The sequence below is a fragment of the Zonotrichia leucophrys genome, chromosome Z (genome assembly GCF_028769735.1).
Source record: "Zonotrichia leucophrys gambelii isolate GWCS_2022_RI chromosome Z, RI_Zleu_2.0, whole genome shotgun sequence".
NCBI lineage: Eukaryota > Metazoa > Chordata > Aves > Passeriformes > Passerellidae > Zonotrichia > Zonotrichia leucophrys.
The window spans coordinates 43,207,960-43,225,503 of NC_088200.1; the positions used below are offsets into that span (position 1 = coordinate 43,207,960).

The 17,544-nt window shown below is 38.3% G+C and overlaps 1 protein-coding gene across 6 annotated transcripts in view; it reads right to left on the reverse strand.

The window, feature by feature from the left end:
- The window catches only part of ZDHHC21 (zinc finger DHHC-type palmitoyltransferase 21), a 34,871-nt gene extending 18,032 nt beyond the window's left edge, over positions 1 to 16,839 (reverse strand). Inside the window, exons 1-6 of one of the 6 annotated variants that reach the window (XM_064736580.1) lie at positions 16,789 to 16,839; positions 13,816 to 13,908; positions 10,486 to 10,684; positions 9,612 to 9,710; positions 6,764 to 6,875; positions 5,698 to 5,836 (exon numbers count right to left, since the gene is read on the reverse strand). In XM_064736580.1, coding sequence (XP_064592650.1) covers positions 5,698 to 5,836; positions 6,764 to 6,875; positions 9,612 to 9,710; positions 10,486 to 10,639 — 504 coding nt within the window. In that variant the 5' untranslated portion in view covers positions 10,640 to 10,684; positions 13,816 to 13,908; positions 16,789 to 16,839. Of the gene's footprint in view, positions 1 to 5,697; positions 5,837 to 6,763; positions 6,876 to 9,611; positions 9,711 to 10,485; positions 10,685 to 11,572; positions 11,595 to 13,815; positions 13,909 to 15,937; positions 16,303 to 16,788 lie in introns of those variants that run through there. The other 5 variants (XM_064736585.1, XM_064736581.1, XM_064736583.1 and 2 more) reach the window with 5 other exon arrangements.
- Positions 16,840 to 17,544: the final 705 nt, after the last annotated feature.

Genomic DNA, 17,544 nt, shown 5'->3' on the forward strand with positions numbered 1-17,544 from the left:
CTCTTTTTCCACATCCCTAGCAAATTAATTCCTAAGCAATTATGAACTGGAAATCAATACTGGGCAATCAAATCTCTACAGACAGAACAACATTTTTCTACAGAAAACCAAAGTATATGCAGTAACTGAGCTTTTTGGTAATCAGACTTTAATAATAGAATGAATTACACAATTCTACATGGGAACAGAAATATTTACCTCCATGAAAACAGAAGACCATTTAAAAAAGTAGTAGTAATAATAATAATAATAATAGTAATAATAATGTACTCAGGATGCTGCAGCTTTGCATGAAAGCTCAATGCAAGTTGGTTTTATTATCCCTTTTTAAAACTTAGACAGTAACTCTTCTTCAGATGAGAAAGCCAATCAAAACTATAACTAATCAAAACTAGTCAATAATCAACCAATCCCTCTTTCAATGTGTTTTGAACAGATCCTCTTGTTCAACAGCATTCACCAATATCAGTGCAGCGTGAGTACTGACTTAGTGTGATTTTGGAGTTTGCGGCGCAGGCTACTTCTGCTAACAGAAAGAACTGTACAGACTGAGCCATCAAGCATACACACAGATAGCTGACATCACCAGTGCATGAACATTCAGCTATCATAGCACAACAGGGTTTTGCTCCACAGCAGCTTTTTTCTACATTGCGCCAGGCTGGCTGTCATATATGGCCTTGGCACAGATGCTAAAAGCATATTCTTAACCACATGAGAGCTTTCCTTCACATAGCCTCTTTCTAATCTTCTTTATGTCACCTCCACAGCCTATGTGGTCTGCCAAAACTTCATGTTCACATGGGTTGCTGCCACTGCCTTTCTACTTCTACACCACACCACACAGCACTCCCCACTGGCTGCTGCATGTTCCAAAGGTTTCTAAATTCCATTTAGCTGCTACTTCTATCCATCCAGTAAAACTGCAAGGATTCTTAGTTACCCATAAAAATGCACAGAAATGTGAACAGTAAGAACTTGTCACAAAACGTGTAGGTTTATAGGATTATGTTGAAAAATGGACAACACAAACCACAAGATCTGGTATCTTTATCTCAACAGACAATACCAAAACATTCTACAGAAAGTCTCTGGGACAGATAAACAAGGGACTTCCTCAACCCCACAGCAGAAAACATGCCTCATCCTCATTTGTGAGCATCAACCACTATAGATGACCCTAGAATCAATGCTACCACTGACTAGAACAACAGCTACCATGGCTTTATGCTATCATACAGGAGAGAGGTCAAAAACCTAGATTGTAGTCCATCACTTCCAAATTCAACTCTCTTTGTCCCCTACCAACAATAACAACAAAAAAACCCTTAAAAACATATAACAAGTCCCTGCTATGTGCATTACTGTTATTGTTTTCAAGGATTTATAGTTCCTTTAAAGCAGCATATTGTCGTGAGGACAGAGCTTTCGGCAGGAAACACAGGACTATTGTGTCTGTTCCAGAAGAGATCATCTTCATAATTTTTCATTTACAATGGAAGATTAATTTATTCTGTCTTTATTCTTTACTGAAATATGACACACACAGAGATTAATATACAAGAAAATACATAAAAAGCCCTCTTTTTTTCTTTGTGAACAATATTTTGTGTAACATATGATAACCTGGTTGTCTGTGCTAGAAGTCAGTCTATCAACTTGGGTATAGCAAAAATAGTGTATAATACAAAAGAAAGCCAGGCTTTCCAGAAAGCAAACTAAAAAATATAGACTGCAGGTTTTGTAGAAAGAGGAAGGATTTAATTCAATATTCGTATACTGTCCTTACAACCATAGTGAAGGACAGCAGGGTTGGGTTGGTTTTGAAGAATGCTGAGAAGTAAAATTTTGTTGTTTTTCATTTTTAAAAAGAGAAAAAGTTTCCTTTAGACTCTCTTTACAGTATACATGGACTTTGGATGATACATATTTCCAGATTTTCCTTAATATTAATCAATGCATCATATTAATATTACTGCAAAAAATCCTTTTCCAAAGCAAAGACAATGATTTGTAATTGCAGAAACAGGAACAAAATAAAACTAAATCAGAGCAAAGGGGCCTAGGTTTTTATATGTTAAGAGGTTTGGCTATGACAATTATTGCAGCAAAATTTCTAGCAAACAGAATGTATCAGCAGAATTCCTTTTGCTTAAAATATTAAAAGCCTTCTATAAATAAGGTAAAATATACTGCCAAAGCATTTACTTTTGCAATTTGACCAGCTGTATCTAGAATCTGTGCCAGCACAGCCACGGAGAGAGCAACTATGTAGTGGTAAGGTCTAGTATTTATTCTTCTCATCTCACTATTCAGAAGACTGACTACTTCCTAAAATATAGACTTCCTGACATTTTTCATGAAGATGTAAGAATATTCCTGTGTTAAGCTCTGTAAATCACTAATGCCTGCAGAAGAACTAATATGCTGATTTTATTCAAACAATATATTTTGTCTTGAGCTATCACCCCACATAATCAATTTAACTATCATCTCCTTTATTTCTAGCAGTAATTGCACTCCTCCTACTGGACAAACAGAGGTAACAACCATAACCTAAATTTCTGGCAATGTATGTTACAAGAACTAAGACTACTGTGAAGCAATTTTCTGCAGTAAGAGGTGAAGCTGAAAGATTGCATCTCTACAGAAACAGCTTCCTCCATTACCTTTAGAGCTTTCACCCTTAACTCAGAATAGTTAATTTAAAATTTTTGGGGTTTTCTTTCTTGACCCTTTAAAAAAAAAACCCACAAATTCGAATTAGGAAAGAGATACTAACATGCTGGCCAAATTTGCATAATGCCTTAATCAGTACTGTAATAAAATTATCATTTCACAACAGCACTAAAAGCAATTTTAATTCTACAACTTCTGTGTTTTGTACTACTTTATATCTGAAGAATAAAAATGTAGATGAAGGCACACTGCCAAAAAATTCACAACTACTTTAATGAGCAAGAATAAGCTTATTCCAGATGGTTTTTTGGAAAAAAAAAATCATCCAGTCCTTTGAATCTGTTCTAAACACTAGCCCCTGTAAATTCAGAAAATGTAAGCTCCCAGTTACAGCCAAAATTTCAACAAAGAACTGTGCTTTTGTGAAAGGCTGAAGATACCGTGCTCTCTGGAATGCTGTGGTACCTCAGCTTTAATTGATATAAAGGAGAAAAAGAATCTTGCAGAATGCTTGCCTAAAACCCTAACTACTACTAAGCCTATCTTTTCACCAGTCCTGTTCCTTTGGTGTCAAAAAGACATAGTTCTGACAAATTATTCCGTGGCACAAATCTATACAGCATCACATCCTTAGCAGCACTTAAAAAAAACCACCTCATGGAGCTCTGGTGTTGTTTTCCAGGCAGATATGTTGACTAAGCATGACAACTATTTCAGTTTTCTCTACTTTGCTGTGTGCTCTCCTATTCTACAGCTGAAAAGCTGAGAAAGCTAAATACTATTTAGTGTTACACTATACTTAACAAAGGTCTTAACAGCCCAGACCTGCTGTGTCTACTGTTTTTCTATATTGTATAAACATATTTTTCCTCTCTGGGGCACAGAATACTGTATACTATAGCACAGATCCACTATGTAAGAGTGTCATTTGAAGTATTCACATATGGAAATTAACTAAACAGAGCAAAGTAAGCAATTTCTTCCACAGTTCTCTGTAAACTTAGGCAGCCAAATACAAGAACCTGAGCCCCTCTTCAGGGAAACGCATTACAATGGGTTAAAATAATTGTTGCATACGTATTCTGCCTTCTAACCTGTCACCTGTCAAAGGAGCAGGAGCATTAAAATTAGGCCTCTCTCCAAACCACTTCAAATGAATCCAGTTATTCTGGCAAGTACAAGTTTTATACATATTCACACTTGTTTTTTGAACTGTCATTATTAATAATTATTTATCATCACCTGCTTAGGTATTGTAAAGTATCTGAAGTAAACATGATTTCCATTTCCCTCTCTTGCACGGACCACCCTCAATCAAATAATTTGGTTACTTTTCACACTACTTTTAAAAAGCAAGGCTAACGGACAGAACTTTGGCATGTTACCTAATACAGTGTAATTACAGGAAACAATGCATTCAGGGAATAGTCACAATAAGAAGGAAATACCCTACCATGACATTATACTATTAGAGGCCAACAAGTCTGTTTCAGTGCCTATGGAAAGATGCTCCAAGCAGACAGCAAATTATTTTCTGTTCCCTATTTCTAAAATCCTTTTAATGATTTAAATGGAAGTATTGATGTAGATGGAAAAAATAATTAAATTCCTTTAGAATACAATTTTCAAGAACAAGTTACAAAAATCCTCAACTTTGGAATGTTCTACATAATAAAAACTTGGTATTTATGAATTTAAATATAGCACTTTTATCAATTTTGGATAAACCAAGGAATACAATCTTCCTACACTTTCAGCTCTCCTTTACCACATCATCTTCACATACACTTTTATGGGAACATCACACCCAGTTCAGACTGACACAGGAACAAGTAAGAAGCTTGGAAGACTGTATCGCATCTTGTTCCAGAAGCAGAATTTTTCACAAAGTGAAATTCTCATATAACATAGGATACAAAATCATATGACAAACTTTAGTTGTTCAAAAAAATGGAAATTTTTTTTGTGCCTTACCCACAGTGAATGGTCAGGTTCCAGTAGCCTGGAAAGACGAGTATGACATCACCAGCAGAGAGCATGCTGGGGTGTCACATCGACACAGAATTTAAAAATCTTCTGCACTTCAGTATTTGGAAAAAATCTCACCAAAATTTAGAGTGTAATATCTGACATAATCTTATTCTCTTATGACATTTGGAATGTTACCTAATTTTGAAAATGTTTTAAACTTGTTTTCTAGGTTTTTCTCTTTCATGTACTTGTATTTGTTATAGTCCAGTACAAATAAAAAATTCATTTCAGATTTAAGCTTGAAGCTCTTACGGTTCTTCATAAGCAAGATAGCATAACAGTTTTCTTATAAAGAAAGAACTTTCAAGCACTGAGCAAATTTCAAGCAACCATCTTCAATATTCTGAATACTACAGATAACAGGCATAAATGAGCACCAGATAGCAGCTCTACAATGTAAGTTTCATAGGGGAAGGAAGTCCTTGATTTTTTACTCTATTCCAGTCGGTAAGTCCACAAGAAACAAACCAAACTTAATTCTCCCTTAACCCACATAACCTTTTCAAAGCAACAGAAAATGCTGCTACAAAACCAATGTATATTTTTCCCCTTGCAGAATGATCATGTGTTCTTCTTTCCTTTCTTAAAAAAGCTGATACTGCTTTTTAAAACATGATATTAGGATAGCTATATATTCTGCATAAATCTGCTTTGGAAAAGTAAAAGGAAAATTAAATACATCTAAAGTACTCTTTCCAGTACTGATAATCACTTCCAAAGAAAGCTAATTGGTTCTTCCCTCCCTTCCCATATTCCTAAGAGAACTAATGTTGTGTTTTTAACACAAACAACCCCAGGACAATGCCCTTTCATAAAAATATTTTGTTACTTACTGTAAATCAGTTTGCTTACTTAATAACATACAGCTAGTTGAACTCTCTTCACTAAGAGTGAAACTGAGCTACCAAAAATGTGCAGTAACTAAAAGCCAACACAAATTACATTGCAATATTACTTGTTCCCTTCACAGAGAAAACAGGTTCTTACCCAGTTTTCTTTTTTCAGAGGCAAAAAGTAGTAGTAATGGCAGAAGTCAAGTATCAGCGTATAGGAACTAAGGATCTGGGTGTAGAAACACAGCTGCAAAAACAGCCAATGATTGTCTTCACCAACACAATTATTAATCCTGTAGAGAAACAAAGTGTGCATATATAAAAACAGAAATAGAAATACTAAAGTTATGACACTGTGAATAGAAAACTTTATGATTTCTTAAGGAGCAAACTACTGGATCCCTTGCACCACAACTTAAAGCATAGATTGCACTACCGAGATCATTGCTTAGAACAGGAGACACAATTTTCTGTATTTTTATATAGCAAAGATATTGCTGCAACTTTAAGTAAAAATTTAGTAATGAAATTATTTTTTGAAAGTCAGTGAAATTTCACAGTAATATGTCTTATCTTCTGCTACTCAATACATTTCACAGGTTGTAAACTACAAGAGTGCAAAAACGCAAACAAATGTTTTAAAATAAATGTGATCACAGGCTAACCCAGTAACAAAGAAATATGACTTAAAAATGAACCAGAGGCACAGAAGACAATAGAGGCATCCATACTCAGAAACTCCTGCATATTCCAACATGAAAAGTGTAAAGGAAACACAAGGATTCTATCTGTATTAAGTACAAGATCAAAAGTTACATGGATGCAAATTCATACAAGCATTGGCACAGACAACAAGCCAAGCCAGAGTGACAAAAGCACTATACTAGTACTATTCTCTGAAGTAGAAAAACTTGACAAAAAAAGGTAGTTTGAAAAATGGCTAAACCAATGTAGGAGAATCCTGACGTCATTTTTGAACTCTGCAGTTTGTCTTGTAAAAATTTTAACTCAGAACTTCTTTCAAAAATGTTTATTTTCACTTACTCTGATTTTTACTGGTAGATATAGGAAAGTTCAAATTTATTACTTCCATGCTTTATATGCCTAAATGATAAGCACTACAGGGAAAAAAACAGGAAAAATGAGCAGCAGTCAAGACCACAAATTTCAGAATGATTCACTAAAACGGTAGATAATTAGAAGAAATGTCCTGATTTTACCATGGACAGTGGTGATCCATCCTCCTCACACAATGTCCACAGCGACTGCAATGGTGTGAACGCTTTGGTCTCATCATATTGCACTTGTTACATAACTCCCAATGTTCTCGATCTAGGTGAAAATGTAAAGACACATTAGAGAGATTTAAACTCAGTTAATCAATGCATACTCATAATAAATCTGTATGTTTGTAACTCTAATTAAAAAAACAAATCTTACTATGATCTGAGAAGGATAAGCACCACATAAAAAGCTTTTTCCCACTGTGACCTTAATTAAACTGGAAGATATTACTGCTACTCCATGCCAGTTTCCATCTCCAAAATGCCCTCTCTTCCTATAAATTTCTACAAAGTAATTATTACAGAACAAACCTGTTACTCAGACAAGGAAGACTGTAACTCAATTATTTCCTTACATTTCTACTGTGAAAAAAATTATCTGCTAGACAGAATCAGGATACAATCTCACTGCTGTTCCAGAACCCCCTGAGGAAATACTGTTTCTGCTAGCTAGCTAAAAGACGACACACAGTGAACACTTCAGGAGCATCTTCCATCTCAAAGCATTTTAATAACATGCATATCACCACATGCAATTTTACATATAAGACATGCAAAGAAAGAGATCGAGATTAGGGTTGTATATACAAATATATACTATTTTTAAATTACTAATGTGAGATTCTTTAAAAGTTAATATCCAGAGCTACTGAGTAGCTGAAGCTACCAGGAGTACGATTGCTCAGCTTGGCTATTATTTATCTCAAATGCACCATCCAAATTAGAGGAATTCTTTGAAAAGCAGAATTCAAATTATATGTTCAAAAATTTCATCTTCACATGGGAAACAATAAGATTAACACTGAAATACTTCCAGTCACAAAAGCATATATTTTCTGTCTTTAAGGAAAACAGGTGGATGACTGAGAAATACTTTGACTGTTCAAATTGTTTCTACTTAAACAATCTTTTTTGAGGCACAAAAATTTCTCATATCTCAGGGACAGAGGGAAAAAAAGGGAAAAAAAGCTTCATATTTACAGTAGGACATTCTGAAATTTTATACTGTAAAACACTGTCCCAAAGTAAACAAAATAAAGTTATATTTAGCAGTTCTGAGACACCTGCAGGCAGCTCTAATCTGGTCTTTCTTGCTGCAAAATAACATTTGGACACTGGAAGTAAAGAAACACAATATCTGAGATCATTAAACAAGTAATAATGACAGATGGAAACTGATTTACAATCTGTTTGCATAAATCCAGTGTCACAAAGGTGTCACTCACTAATGGGGGAGATACTAGAAGAGTTCAGAAACACCCCAACTCATTTTTAACGCAATTTACACTGTGTAAAAATGTATCCTCCTGTCAGCCTAGCGCACACCACATAACTGAAGCACTACCTCCAAAAGTACGCTACCCTGATATATCAGGCACCAGATCAAAATACCAAAGTCATGACCTAGCCTAAACATTTCACCTTCGGAAGTACTTATTAAGTATGACTGCCGTATGGACTGAATGGAGCATGCAAAGTTTGGGGAGCTATGCAAAGAGACACCTTACATTAGAAAAAATCCTTTGTGTACAAAGGGAATTTGCACTGCTCCTGGTACTTTGACAGTAAATGAAAACTGCAGTATAAATGTAACTGTCTGTAACTAGCAAGGGTCTCCATTCTCCAGTTCAGGTTGCAAAATCCATGTTGCTCCCCCTGCAGCAAAACTGCTGACTCCAGAACCCAAGTCTGAAACACCTGATGTTTTACTGGATCAAAGGATCAGCTGCCAGAAGCAGAAAGAACACTGGCATGAGATTTTCTGCAATTAGTGGTGACACATCTGAATCCTAGAGAGATACACTCCTTTCTAAAATAAACTGTCTACTTCATGCACATCATATCATCAGCACTAAGGCTAAAAAGATCATGTCTCCAAACACATCATCCTAGATTTTCAGTAACATCAGGAAAAGAGAACAAAATTTTATTCTGGGCATTCACCATATCTGAAGACAAGACTGAAGCATTCAGCCTCACTGGATGGGACACATTTTCTTCATTCATGAAGTGTTATCTGTTAATGTGACAAAGCTCATGCTGTTTAACAGCCCTACTCCATTCTAAACTCCTAAGTAAAAGCTCTATGCATTAGATAATAGCTCCCAACAGTTCATAAAAATACTGTCCTTTTCTGCGGAGAATCATTAAGGTTTTAAATTTCCTCCAACTTCTGGAGCACTGGATACCATACAGGAATTGTGGGATAAATTTGCAAGGACAGAAAGTTTAAGTTGCTACTTTATACAAGTGCAGTGTAACTAGCACCATGGTTTAGGTTTTTTGTTAACAGCCCATACAATCATAAGACTCTGGAAAAAAACCAGCAAAAACTACACAGGTAAAAACCAGCATAGGACTACCTTCCAACATCATTTTCAACATCATATAAATTTACTAAGACAAAAGATATAGAATTAAAATAGCTAGCTATCTATAAACATTTTTCATTAAATATTATCAAGTTAGTAGTATATGCATAATGTTTGAAAGTCTAGAATGCAAAAAAAAAATCTTCCTGTGGAAAAATTTTCTAGCAGAAGGTCCTACATAACTGAAGAATGGTAGAATTTCTGGCAGAATACAAGTTTAAGAAAAAGAAGTTTTGAAACTACACAAGGAAAAGTGCTAAAAATTTACAACTTTAAAACAGTGACACAGTAACTTTATTCAGCAAGGACAGACCATGGTTTCCAATAAGTCTCACAAACACAGATTTATTCCTAATTATTTTGAGGCTATTAAAATAACTTTCATTCAATTATATAGAATCAAGTTAATGTACCTGTAATTGGTATGTCTGGATTTTCAGGTAGTTTTCCTGGATCTGCTACTGAGGCTCTAAATAATGAAGCTATACAAAACAATGAGCAGAAGTAATAACCTAAAAAAATAAATAAGCATTTGTTAGACTTTTTCATACATGCGAAGTACACTGTATCAAAAAATACAGATACTCCAGAATTGAGCTGGAAAACACTCAGCCTTCTCATTCAATTCCAGATATATTTTTGATATTAAGTACACAACATCAGGAACTCCCCAATAAATAGAGTGAAAAAAGTAGTAAACAGTTCTGATAGCACCAGCAGGTGCTACTATGAGCATACTACTGTTTTGCAGAAGTTCCTCCATCATCTTACCACACAAATACCAATCATATCACACCTCAAAGCCCCCATATGGAAGATATTCCCAACAGTGCATCTTCACCTTGAAGTTTATTCCAGCCATAATTCAAGACTTTTCCCCAGCAAACCTATGAGCCAAACCTGTATGAGCTAACCCACACAGAGACATATGACAAAACTGACAAAGTTTAGCTTGTTGCCAGTCATCACTACTATCACACCAAATTCTGACAGGCACTCGCAGATGTGAACCTGAAATCCTGTCAACAAGTTCTAAGTACACGACCTGAAAGCCACATTCAGCCTTTTCACCAATTTCCACAAAAACAAGTTCTACAACAACACCTGCAAAATAAAGTGCTGCAGCTCCTCAGAACACAAAAACTTAAGACGCATCCACTACATTTACCCTTTATCTTACCTTTTGTCTTTACTTTCACCCTAGTTTTTATTTTCTGATAGGATTTTTTTTATGTACATTAAGTAGAAGCATTATTTCATTAGCAGAAAAAAGTTAAAATTACTTACACAAAACTGCCACAACTGAAATATTTCCCTCTTCATAATGAGGAAAAAGGATGACCTTTGGGATGAAGATTGTATTGTACAGCCAGACAAAGATAATTAGGCCCATGCAGCACCAACCCTGAGGGTCAACCACAAAGTGAATCCGTTGCCCCATTGAACACAAACAGATAATAAATTGTCACGACCCAAGACAATAATCCTAAAGAGATAAATAAAAAATATTTTTTTTAAAAAAGAGCAAATTAAGTAGTATAGTGCAACCTATACAGTTCATACATTCAAATTTGTACATTCAAGTAAGAAAGAAAAAAACCTATCAACTGTTGATTTAAGGAATTACATAAAAACTTAAAATCATTTCACATACATTTTTTAAGCACCATGCAGAACATTTTATGAATTCATTAATTAGATATATCTGGCCAAGAAGCAACATTTATCACCAAGATGCAAGTAAAACCACCACCTGGGAAAACTATTAAGCAATAGGTAAAACAGCAACTGTCAGTCAAGTTGCAGCAGCAAAGAAAACTCTTCCATCTAAGTAAAAAGGTTCTAAAGCAAGTAAGAAATATAGGGAATTATTTATGTTCCACAAAGATTCACCTCACCTATCTATTGCAGTCTTCCCTGTATTTCATGGTTGTTTTCTTAAAGATTTTATGCTAAAATAGTCAAAACTATCACTAAAAATTCAGGGTTTCCTCACTTAAAAAATGTCCTTCATGACATTAACAGCAAACCAAAGGAGAAAGGAGTAATTACCCTGACATCTTTTACATAGATTATTAAAAATATCACACAATAGAACATTTTCTATTAATCACATTTAAAACATCAAGGTTTCCATCCTTACACTTTAGTGGGCTGATTTCCTTTTGGTTTTAGACTGCAGAAACCTCACCAAGTCCTACAATGTGAACTTCTGAACTTCATAAACCAATCTCAATAACACAGCACTAAGTCCTAACCACTATCCAGGACAACTATGACGGAAGGGATTATTACTGTTATTTTTTTGTCCGACTACTTTCATACACATATTTTATTACTGCAATGCACACATAATCCCAATCTACTCTCTTACCCGTTAGTTTGCCCAGTTTCTGGGCTTCAGGAATCTTGTTCCATTTCGATGGTTTTTTTCCATTCCTTTCAGCTCCTACTTGTTCCACTAAAATTTTTTTTATAAAACATCTCTGTTTCCAAGGGCTTTGCTTACTTGTTTCATGTTTGACTGTCCTCAAATGCATTCAAAATTTACTTATTACCATTCACAAATTTCATTGTCTTCCTTTCTTCTTCTTTTAGATGTCTAATCAAAACCAGGCTAAAACAAGCTGCCATTTTTCCACACTTCTCCTTTGCGTTATTTATAATCACCCTTTGCTTATTATTTTCTAATGTAACAGTGTTCCCATTCAAGTATCATACAGCTCCCCACCAAGTTCTTGCAGCCACAGAAACCCCCACCACAAGAGGAGAAGCAGACAGAGCCTCAGCTTGTCAAGCCAGACATGTCAAGCCTCTGAGCTCCAGCACCAGGAGGACAGCTCCTGTTCTGCCTGCAGCTCTGATCTACAGAGCAGGTTCTGAGCCCTGGCAGCACACATGGACAGCAAGCTCTCTCCAAGAAATCCTCTGAGCCATCTGTGCCTGAGTCCTGCAGCAGCACCCATACTGGGTATGAGGAACAGCATGGGGTAAGGAACAGCAATGGGTCCCTGCTTCTGGGACAAAGACACCCCTGCTGGCCCAACGTGTCACCTGGCAAAGTATGCTGCTTGCCAGGGGCACCGGGCCTGCATACCACAGACTGACTGTTACTGTGGCTGGTAGCAGTCTGGCCCTCAGTCTATTACCCTTAGCTGCTCTTCCATTCAGGCACCATGGACACAGCCAGGGGAGACCAGGAGTTTACCAAGCATGACTACACAGTTAACAGGATGTTGGCCAAAGTCTAGTAGGCAAGTGGTATCTCATTCATGTTGCTGATGAAGGGGAAGAACTTGAGGAGAAGCAGACAGATCCTGCAAAGGAGCAAGTGGTTGTGCAGCATTTACATCCATAGAACCTCCTATAAGGCTCAAAAACTGAGGGTGAAGGGGAACAAGATCCACCTGAAATTACATGGGTAAGAGCATCTTTGCCAAGAGGCTGGTTGATCAGCTTGGGGAATACTTAAAGAATGATGATAGAGGAAGTTGGTGGTCACATTTCACAAGCAAAGGACGCAGGATGATGGGGAAAACAGAGATCTTATAACCAACCAAACCAAGGTGAAGTGGGACTGCACCAAGTGTGCGCACACAACTGACACAGGAACACCACTTAGGTGCACTAGGATAGTGCACCTAAGGTCCTCCTAGAGCTGAATCTGGTGAGAGATATGAAATTCCAAGAGAGATTTGTACAGGTACATGAGCAGCATAAGGAAGGCTAGAGAGGAAACGCCAGCCTGCTGCTGAAAGTATCAAAATCATACAAAAATCTCAAAGCACCTTGTTTATTTTGCTCTTTCATGGTTAAGACCTGCCTTCTGGAATTCCAGGTCCCTGAGACCCATGGGAAAGTGCAGAAAACAAAACACTTAGTCTGAGTGAGGGAGGATCAGATTAACAAATTTTTAAGTGAACTGGACCTGTCACTTCCATGTGACCTACTGAGGTGCCAATTGGAGTGCTGAGAGAGCTGGTTTTGTCATTGTGAAGTCATTCTCAACTAAGTTTGGAATTTTTATGCTGATGGGTAACATTCCAGAAGACTCAAGAAAACAAGTGTCAATGAAAATCCTGTTTTCAAGGACAGGAAGGAGGAGCCAGGCAACTAAAGGCCTACTAGTCTCACTCTGGTCCCTGGGAAGGTGAAGGAAACAATCCTGGAAACTACTTTCAAACACATGAAGGACAAGAAGGTGACTGGGAGTAACCACCATGAATTTACAAAGGGAAAATCATGCAGACCAACAGAAATATAGAGGCCAAAAAAACCAAATGCAGCTAGAAACACTGCTGACCACTGAGGAATCCATCTGTCTTCCATCTTACCAGAGCAGCAGAGATCCCATGACTTCACAGCACTTCCTCAGAATAACAGCTCAACAAGCAAAACAGAGATATAATTAATGAAATACTTGCTCCTGAGTGACCAACTTGTACCATGTGTGAGCAATAAGCAGTGAGAGGGATTCAGGAGAAAACAGTAAGAATGCCTATCAGGAAAATACATCCCAAATTTTTATCCCTAAGTAACTTACTTTTGCCTGCATGACCATATTCACTTTTATAATTAGAAAACCAAAACAAACCTCAGCCATGCTCAATACCATACCTTGGATGGCAAAATCCAGAATTAAGCAAGAACTACACAAATGCAGATGTCACTCTCAAGACAGGGTGATTTTTCATCTGTCTTCTCTATCTCCTGAAAGTGTGATATGCAAACAACCATTATCATTTGTTTGAAAGGCAGCATGTAACAGGTTACTTTCTATTTAGGTTTTCAAACCCCACCTTACTGAGTAGAGCTGTCTCCAAACAAACTAGAATTTCTCAAATCTCTGTTCTAGGCCATTTCAAAAGTCTAATATTTTTTTAAAAGAGAAATGTCTGTGTAAAATGGCAGTAGTGCCAATGTGTTTCAGTTAAACAGATTTGTTTCCTGTTTCCTATAATCGTAAATTAAGTTTTATATTTTTCATTATACTTCAGCAGCAATAGCAAATAAATGATGTCAATATATTGACTTACTCTGGCAAAGTGATTTTTTTCCCTCTATCCCTTGGTTTATGTACCATGCATAAATATATAAAGTGTGAGGAATAAAGAAAAAGTAAGAGCTTCAAAATCTGATAACGAGGAAGGAAGTACTAGATTAAAATTTAAATCACAAACAAAGTGAATGTTTTACTCTTTCAAATACAGTGTCAAAAGAAAGAGATGACTGATCTCATATAATTTTGTTCTTCAAAATTCATAATTTCTGATCAGAAAAACTACAATATGCAAAGAAAAAACTCTATGAGAAGGTTAACAACAAATAAATGGAGAGAAACAATTAAGTGATTTATATGTGCATACATTCAGGATTCACACAAGCAATGAAATTCTCCAAGCAAAGTAATTTTCCAATTAAATAGTTTAGGAGAAACTACAGAGCACTAATGTTAGAGCTTTTGTGGTTTTCTTCCCTTGTGCCCTAACTTCTAGCTATTTCTTCTAAATAAATAACTCAAATACAAATAATTTGAAAGCCAACAGGAGCTGTGCCTATGAAAAGCTTCAGCTGCACTAAAACATGACTGAGTCTTTCCTACATTATGGGGAATTTTCTTGCCTTTCCAAAAAAAATACCCTTATTACAGGATGCATGGGCAGCATTGCTCCCTAACCCTTTTCTTTCTGCGCAGTTCCATCAATGATATCATAAACTCAGTATTTTGTTCACTACAATCACCAGCAATATGACTCTTCATGTGACATCCACAGAATACTAAGACCACAGAATGAGTAAGGCAGGTGAAAAGTCAGTTGCAAGAAATGAGAAAGTTTTGTGCTAACCAGAAATGTTAAGGTGAAATATAAATTGTTTTCATAGACTCATTTGAATGCAACCTTAGAAAAATAAAAAGTATACCATTTTGCATCAAGAATGTCCCAAAACATTTTTAGAAACTGTATTTCATAAATACACCCAACAAGAGCAGTACTCAATTTCTCAGCCTAAGAAGCACAACAGTCAGCTCTGGGGACATTCTGTTTCTCGCACGTTCATGGGTGTTGCATTCACACACAGCTAGAAACTGTGCTTCACAGCAGCCCTGCTTCTTAAGAAAAGTATGACTTCTGAAATTTGACTTGCAGAAGTCAAGGACTTCTTTTACGGACTTTTTTCACAAGTCTTTAAACAAGTACAGAACAACACAGATCAGTAACACTGTATTGCTTGCCATGAAAGACAATTTTAAGACTCCACACAAACTGAACAATACTATGCACCTTAATACCTATTTTGAGAGTGGAAGAAACACCACTTTCTAAAAAGGCTGTATCCTAAGCAAGCCAGAAAAAAGAACAGAGAGTAGAAACAAAAGAGAGCCCACTTCTCATAATATTTGTGATAACGAGGGCAAGGCAACAACAATCAACAGCCCTCCCCAATTTCTAGATCCCGCTGCATTTTTACACCAGTGACCTTCCTGAAATCTAAATAATTACTGCCAAAGATTAGTGGCGCTAAAACAAAAAATACTCTTTAATGGGAATAAACAAGGTGGACTTGAACCAATCAACTGAATTTATTTTACAAACCAGATTTTAAGGATGTCACGTGTCAGAATAGAATTGCCATTAAGCTTCTTAAAACATTAACGTTTAACAAAACAGAATAGGTATCTGAATGGCCAGTTAACATAAGCAACAGCATATCTGTGCTATGACAAACCCCCACACACCTGGCATTTCTCGTGTTTATGGAATGGATGGTTGCAGCAGAGACCTTGGCACAAAGCAGTTGCTAGGTGGCTGTTGACAGGTTTGTTGAGGTAGGCAAGACATTCTCACCCAGTTAGTTTTCATTGATAGGATCTAGCAAAGTATACCTGCAAACAACTACTTCATTTATAAAAAATGTCACTTGGGCTTGGAGAGGGATGTGGCTTGACATTCACATACGCACACCTAACCCTCTTTATCACAAGCCCATCAAATCTATCTTCACCCACTGCTGACCAAACAGCCACTTGTAGACAGATAATGCACGTTACTTTAAGACCATTACTGTTTGGATCATCAGTCTGAGGCGAAGACCTGCTGTATCGTCTCACTAACTGCGAGAGCCGGGAAATGAAAGTGCGAAACCCAGGGACGCCAAGGCCACTGCATTTCCTTGTGCCGCGCTGCTGACCACACAGCTAATCAAACCTCGTGCCTCTCCTACTACCACCTCAGTATCACCAAACACCCTCCTCCTGCTTTACAGGGCAACCAGCATCCTGGACCTGCATAAAAGCGACAGCACCATTTCCTCACTTCACAGCTGGGGAGATACCCGGTATTCTGCCCAGGGCTTCCCTACCCAACTCCCTGCACAGACAACAGCAACGCTGGAGGGGAGGTGCAGCGATGGAGGAAGCCCCGCAGGAGCATGCCCGCCGTGGCGGGGCCGTGCCCGAGGGGGTGCCGGTGCCGGTGCCGGCGCCCCCGCCCCTCCCGCCCGGCCCGGCCCGGCCCACCCGCGGCGCCGCTCCCGGGCCAGCGGGGGTCGCGAACACCGCCCCCCGCCCGGGCACGCGGCGGAACCAACCGTGGGCTTCCGCCGCTCCAGCCGCGCGTGCGCGCTCCGAGCGCCCCGGCGGGCGGGACCGCGCCCCTCAGGGAGGGAGCGGCGCCGGCAGAGCCGCCCTTCGAACCCGCCCGAGCCGAACCGGCTGCCTCCCTCACGGCCGCGGGGCGTGGGCGTCTGGCCTCCTGTGCGAGGGCCGGGCGCACGGCCGGCACGGCAGGGGTCTGTGTGCTGAGTGTGTGCAGCGCCGGAGGAGGCGCTTTGGAGGGATGGTCTACCCTGCCCGGTGGGAAACCCGACCAGCCGCATTTCCCCAAGGCTGGAGCTCCCTGTCACTTGCTCGTTCCCGAGCAAAGACTTCAGTCAGCATGAGCCTTTTCCGTTTTTCATTTTTGCACCGTCCCATTGCAATCCCTGTGAAAAATGAGCCCTGCAGACAGGGCCTCTTCTCAATCTCCAGGCTGCTCCTAGGAGAATCTGGCAGCTGCCCCAGCTAGGCCTCATAGCTTGAAGCTAATAGTATAAAATAACACTAGCTTCATTAAGAGAGACTTGCTTTACCTTGTATAGCACATAACCATGGTTTCACGGGGTAAGTGAAAGTGAAAGGCCCCAGCCCACCGCAAGGAGGAGGACACCCCCCCAAGGAGGAGGACACCCCCACCTTGCAGATAAGGACCTCTTATGTTCTGTCTCATCTCTCAGAATCATAAAGCCACCCATGAAGAAGAAAAATGCCTCTGGACTATGAAGATAACATCAGAATCCCAGTAGTTT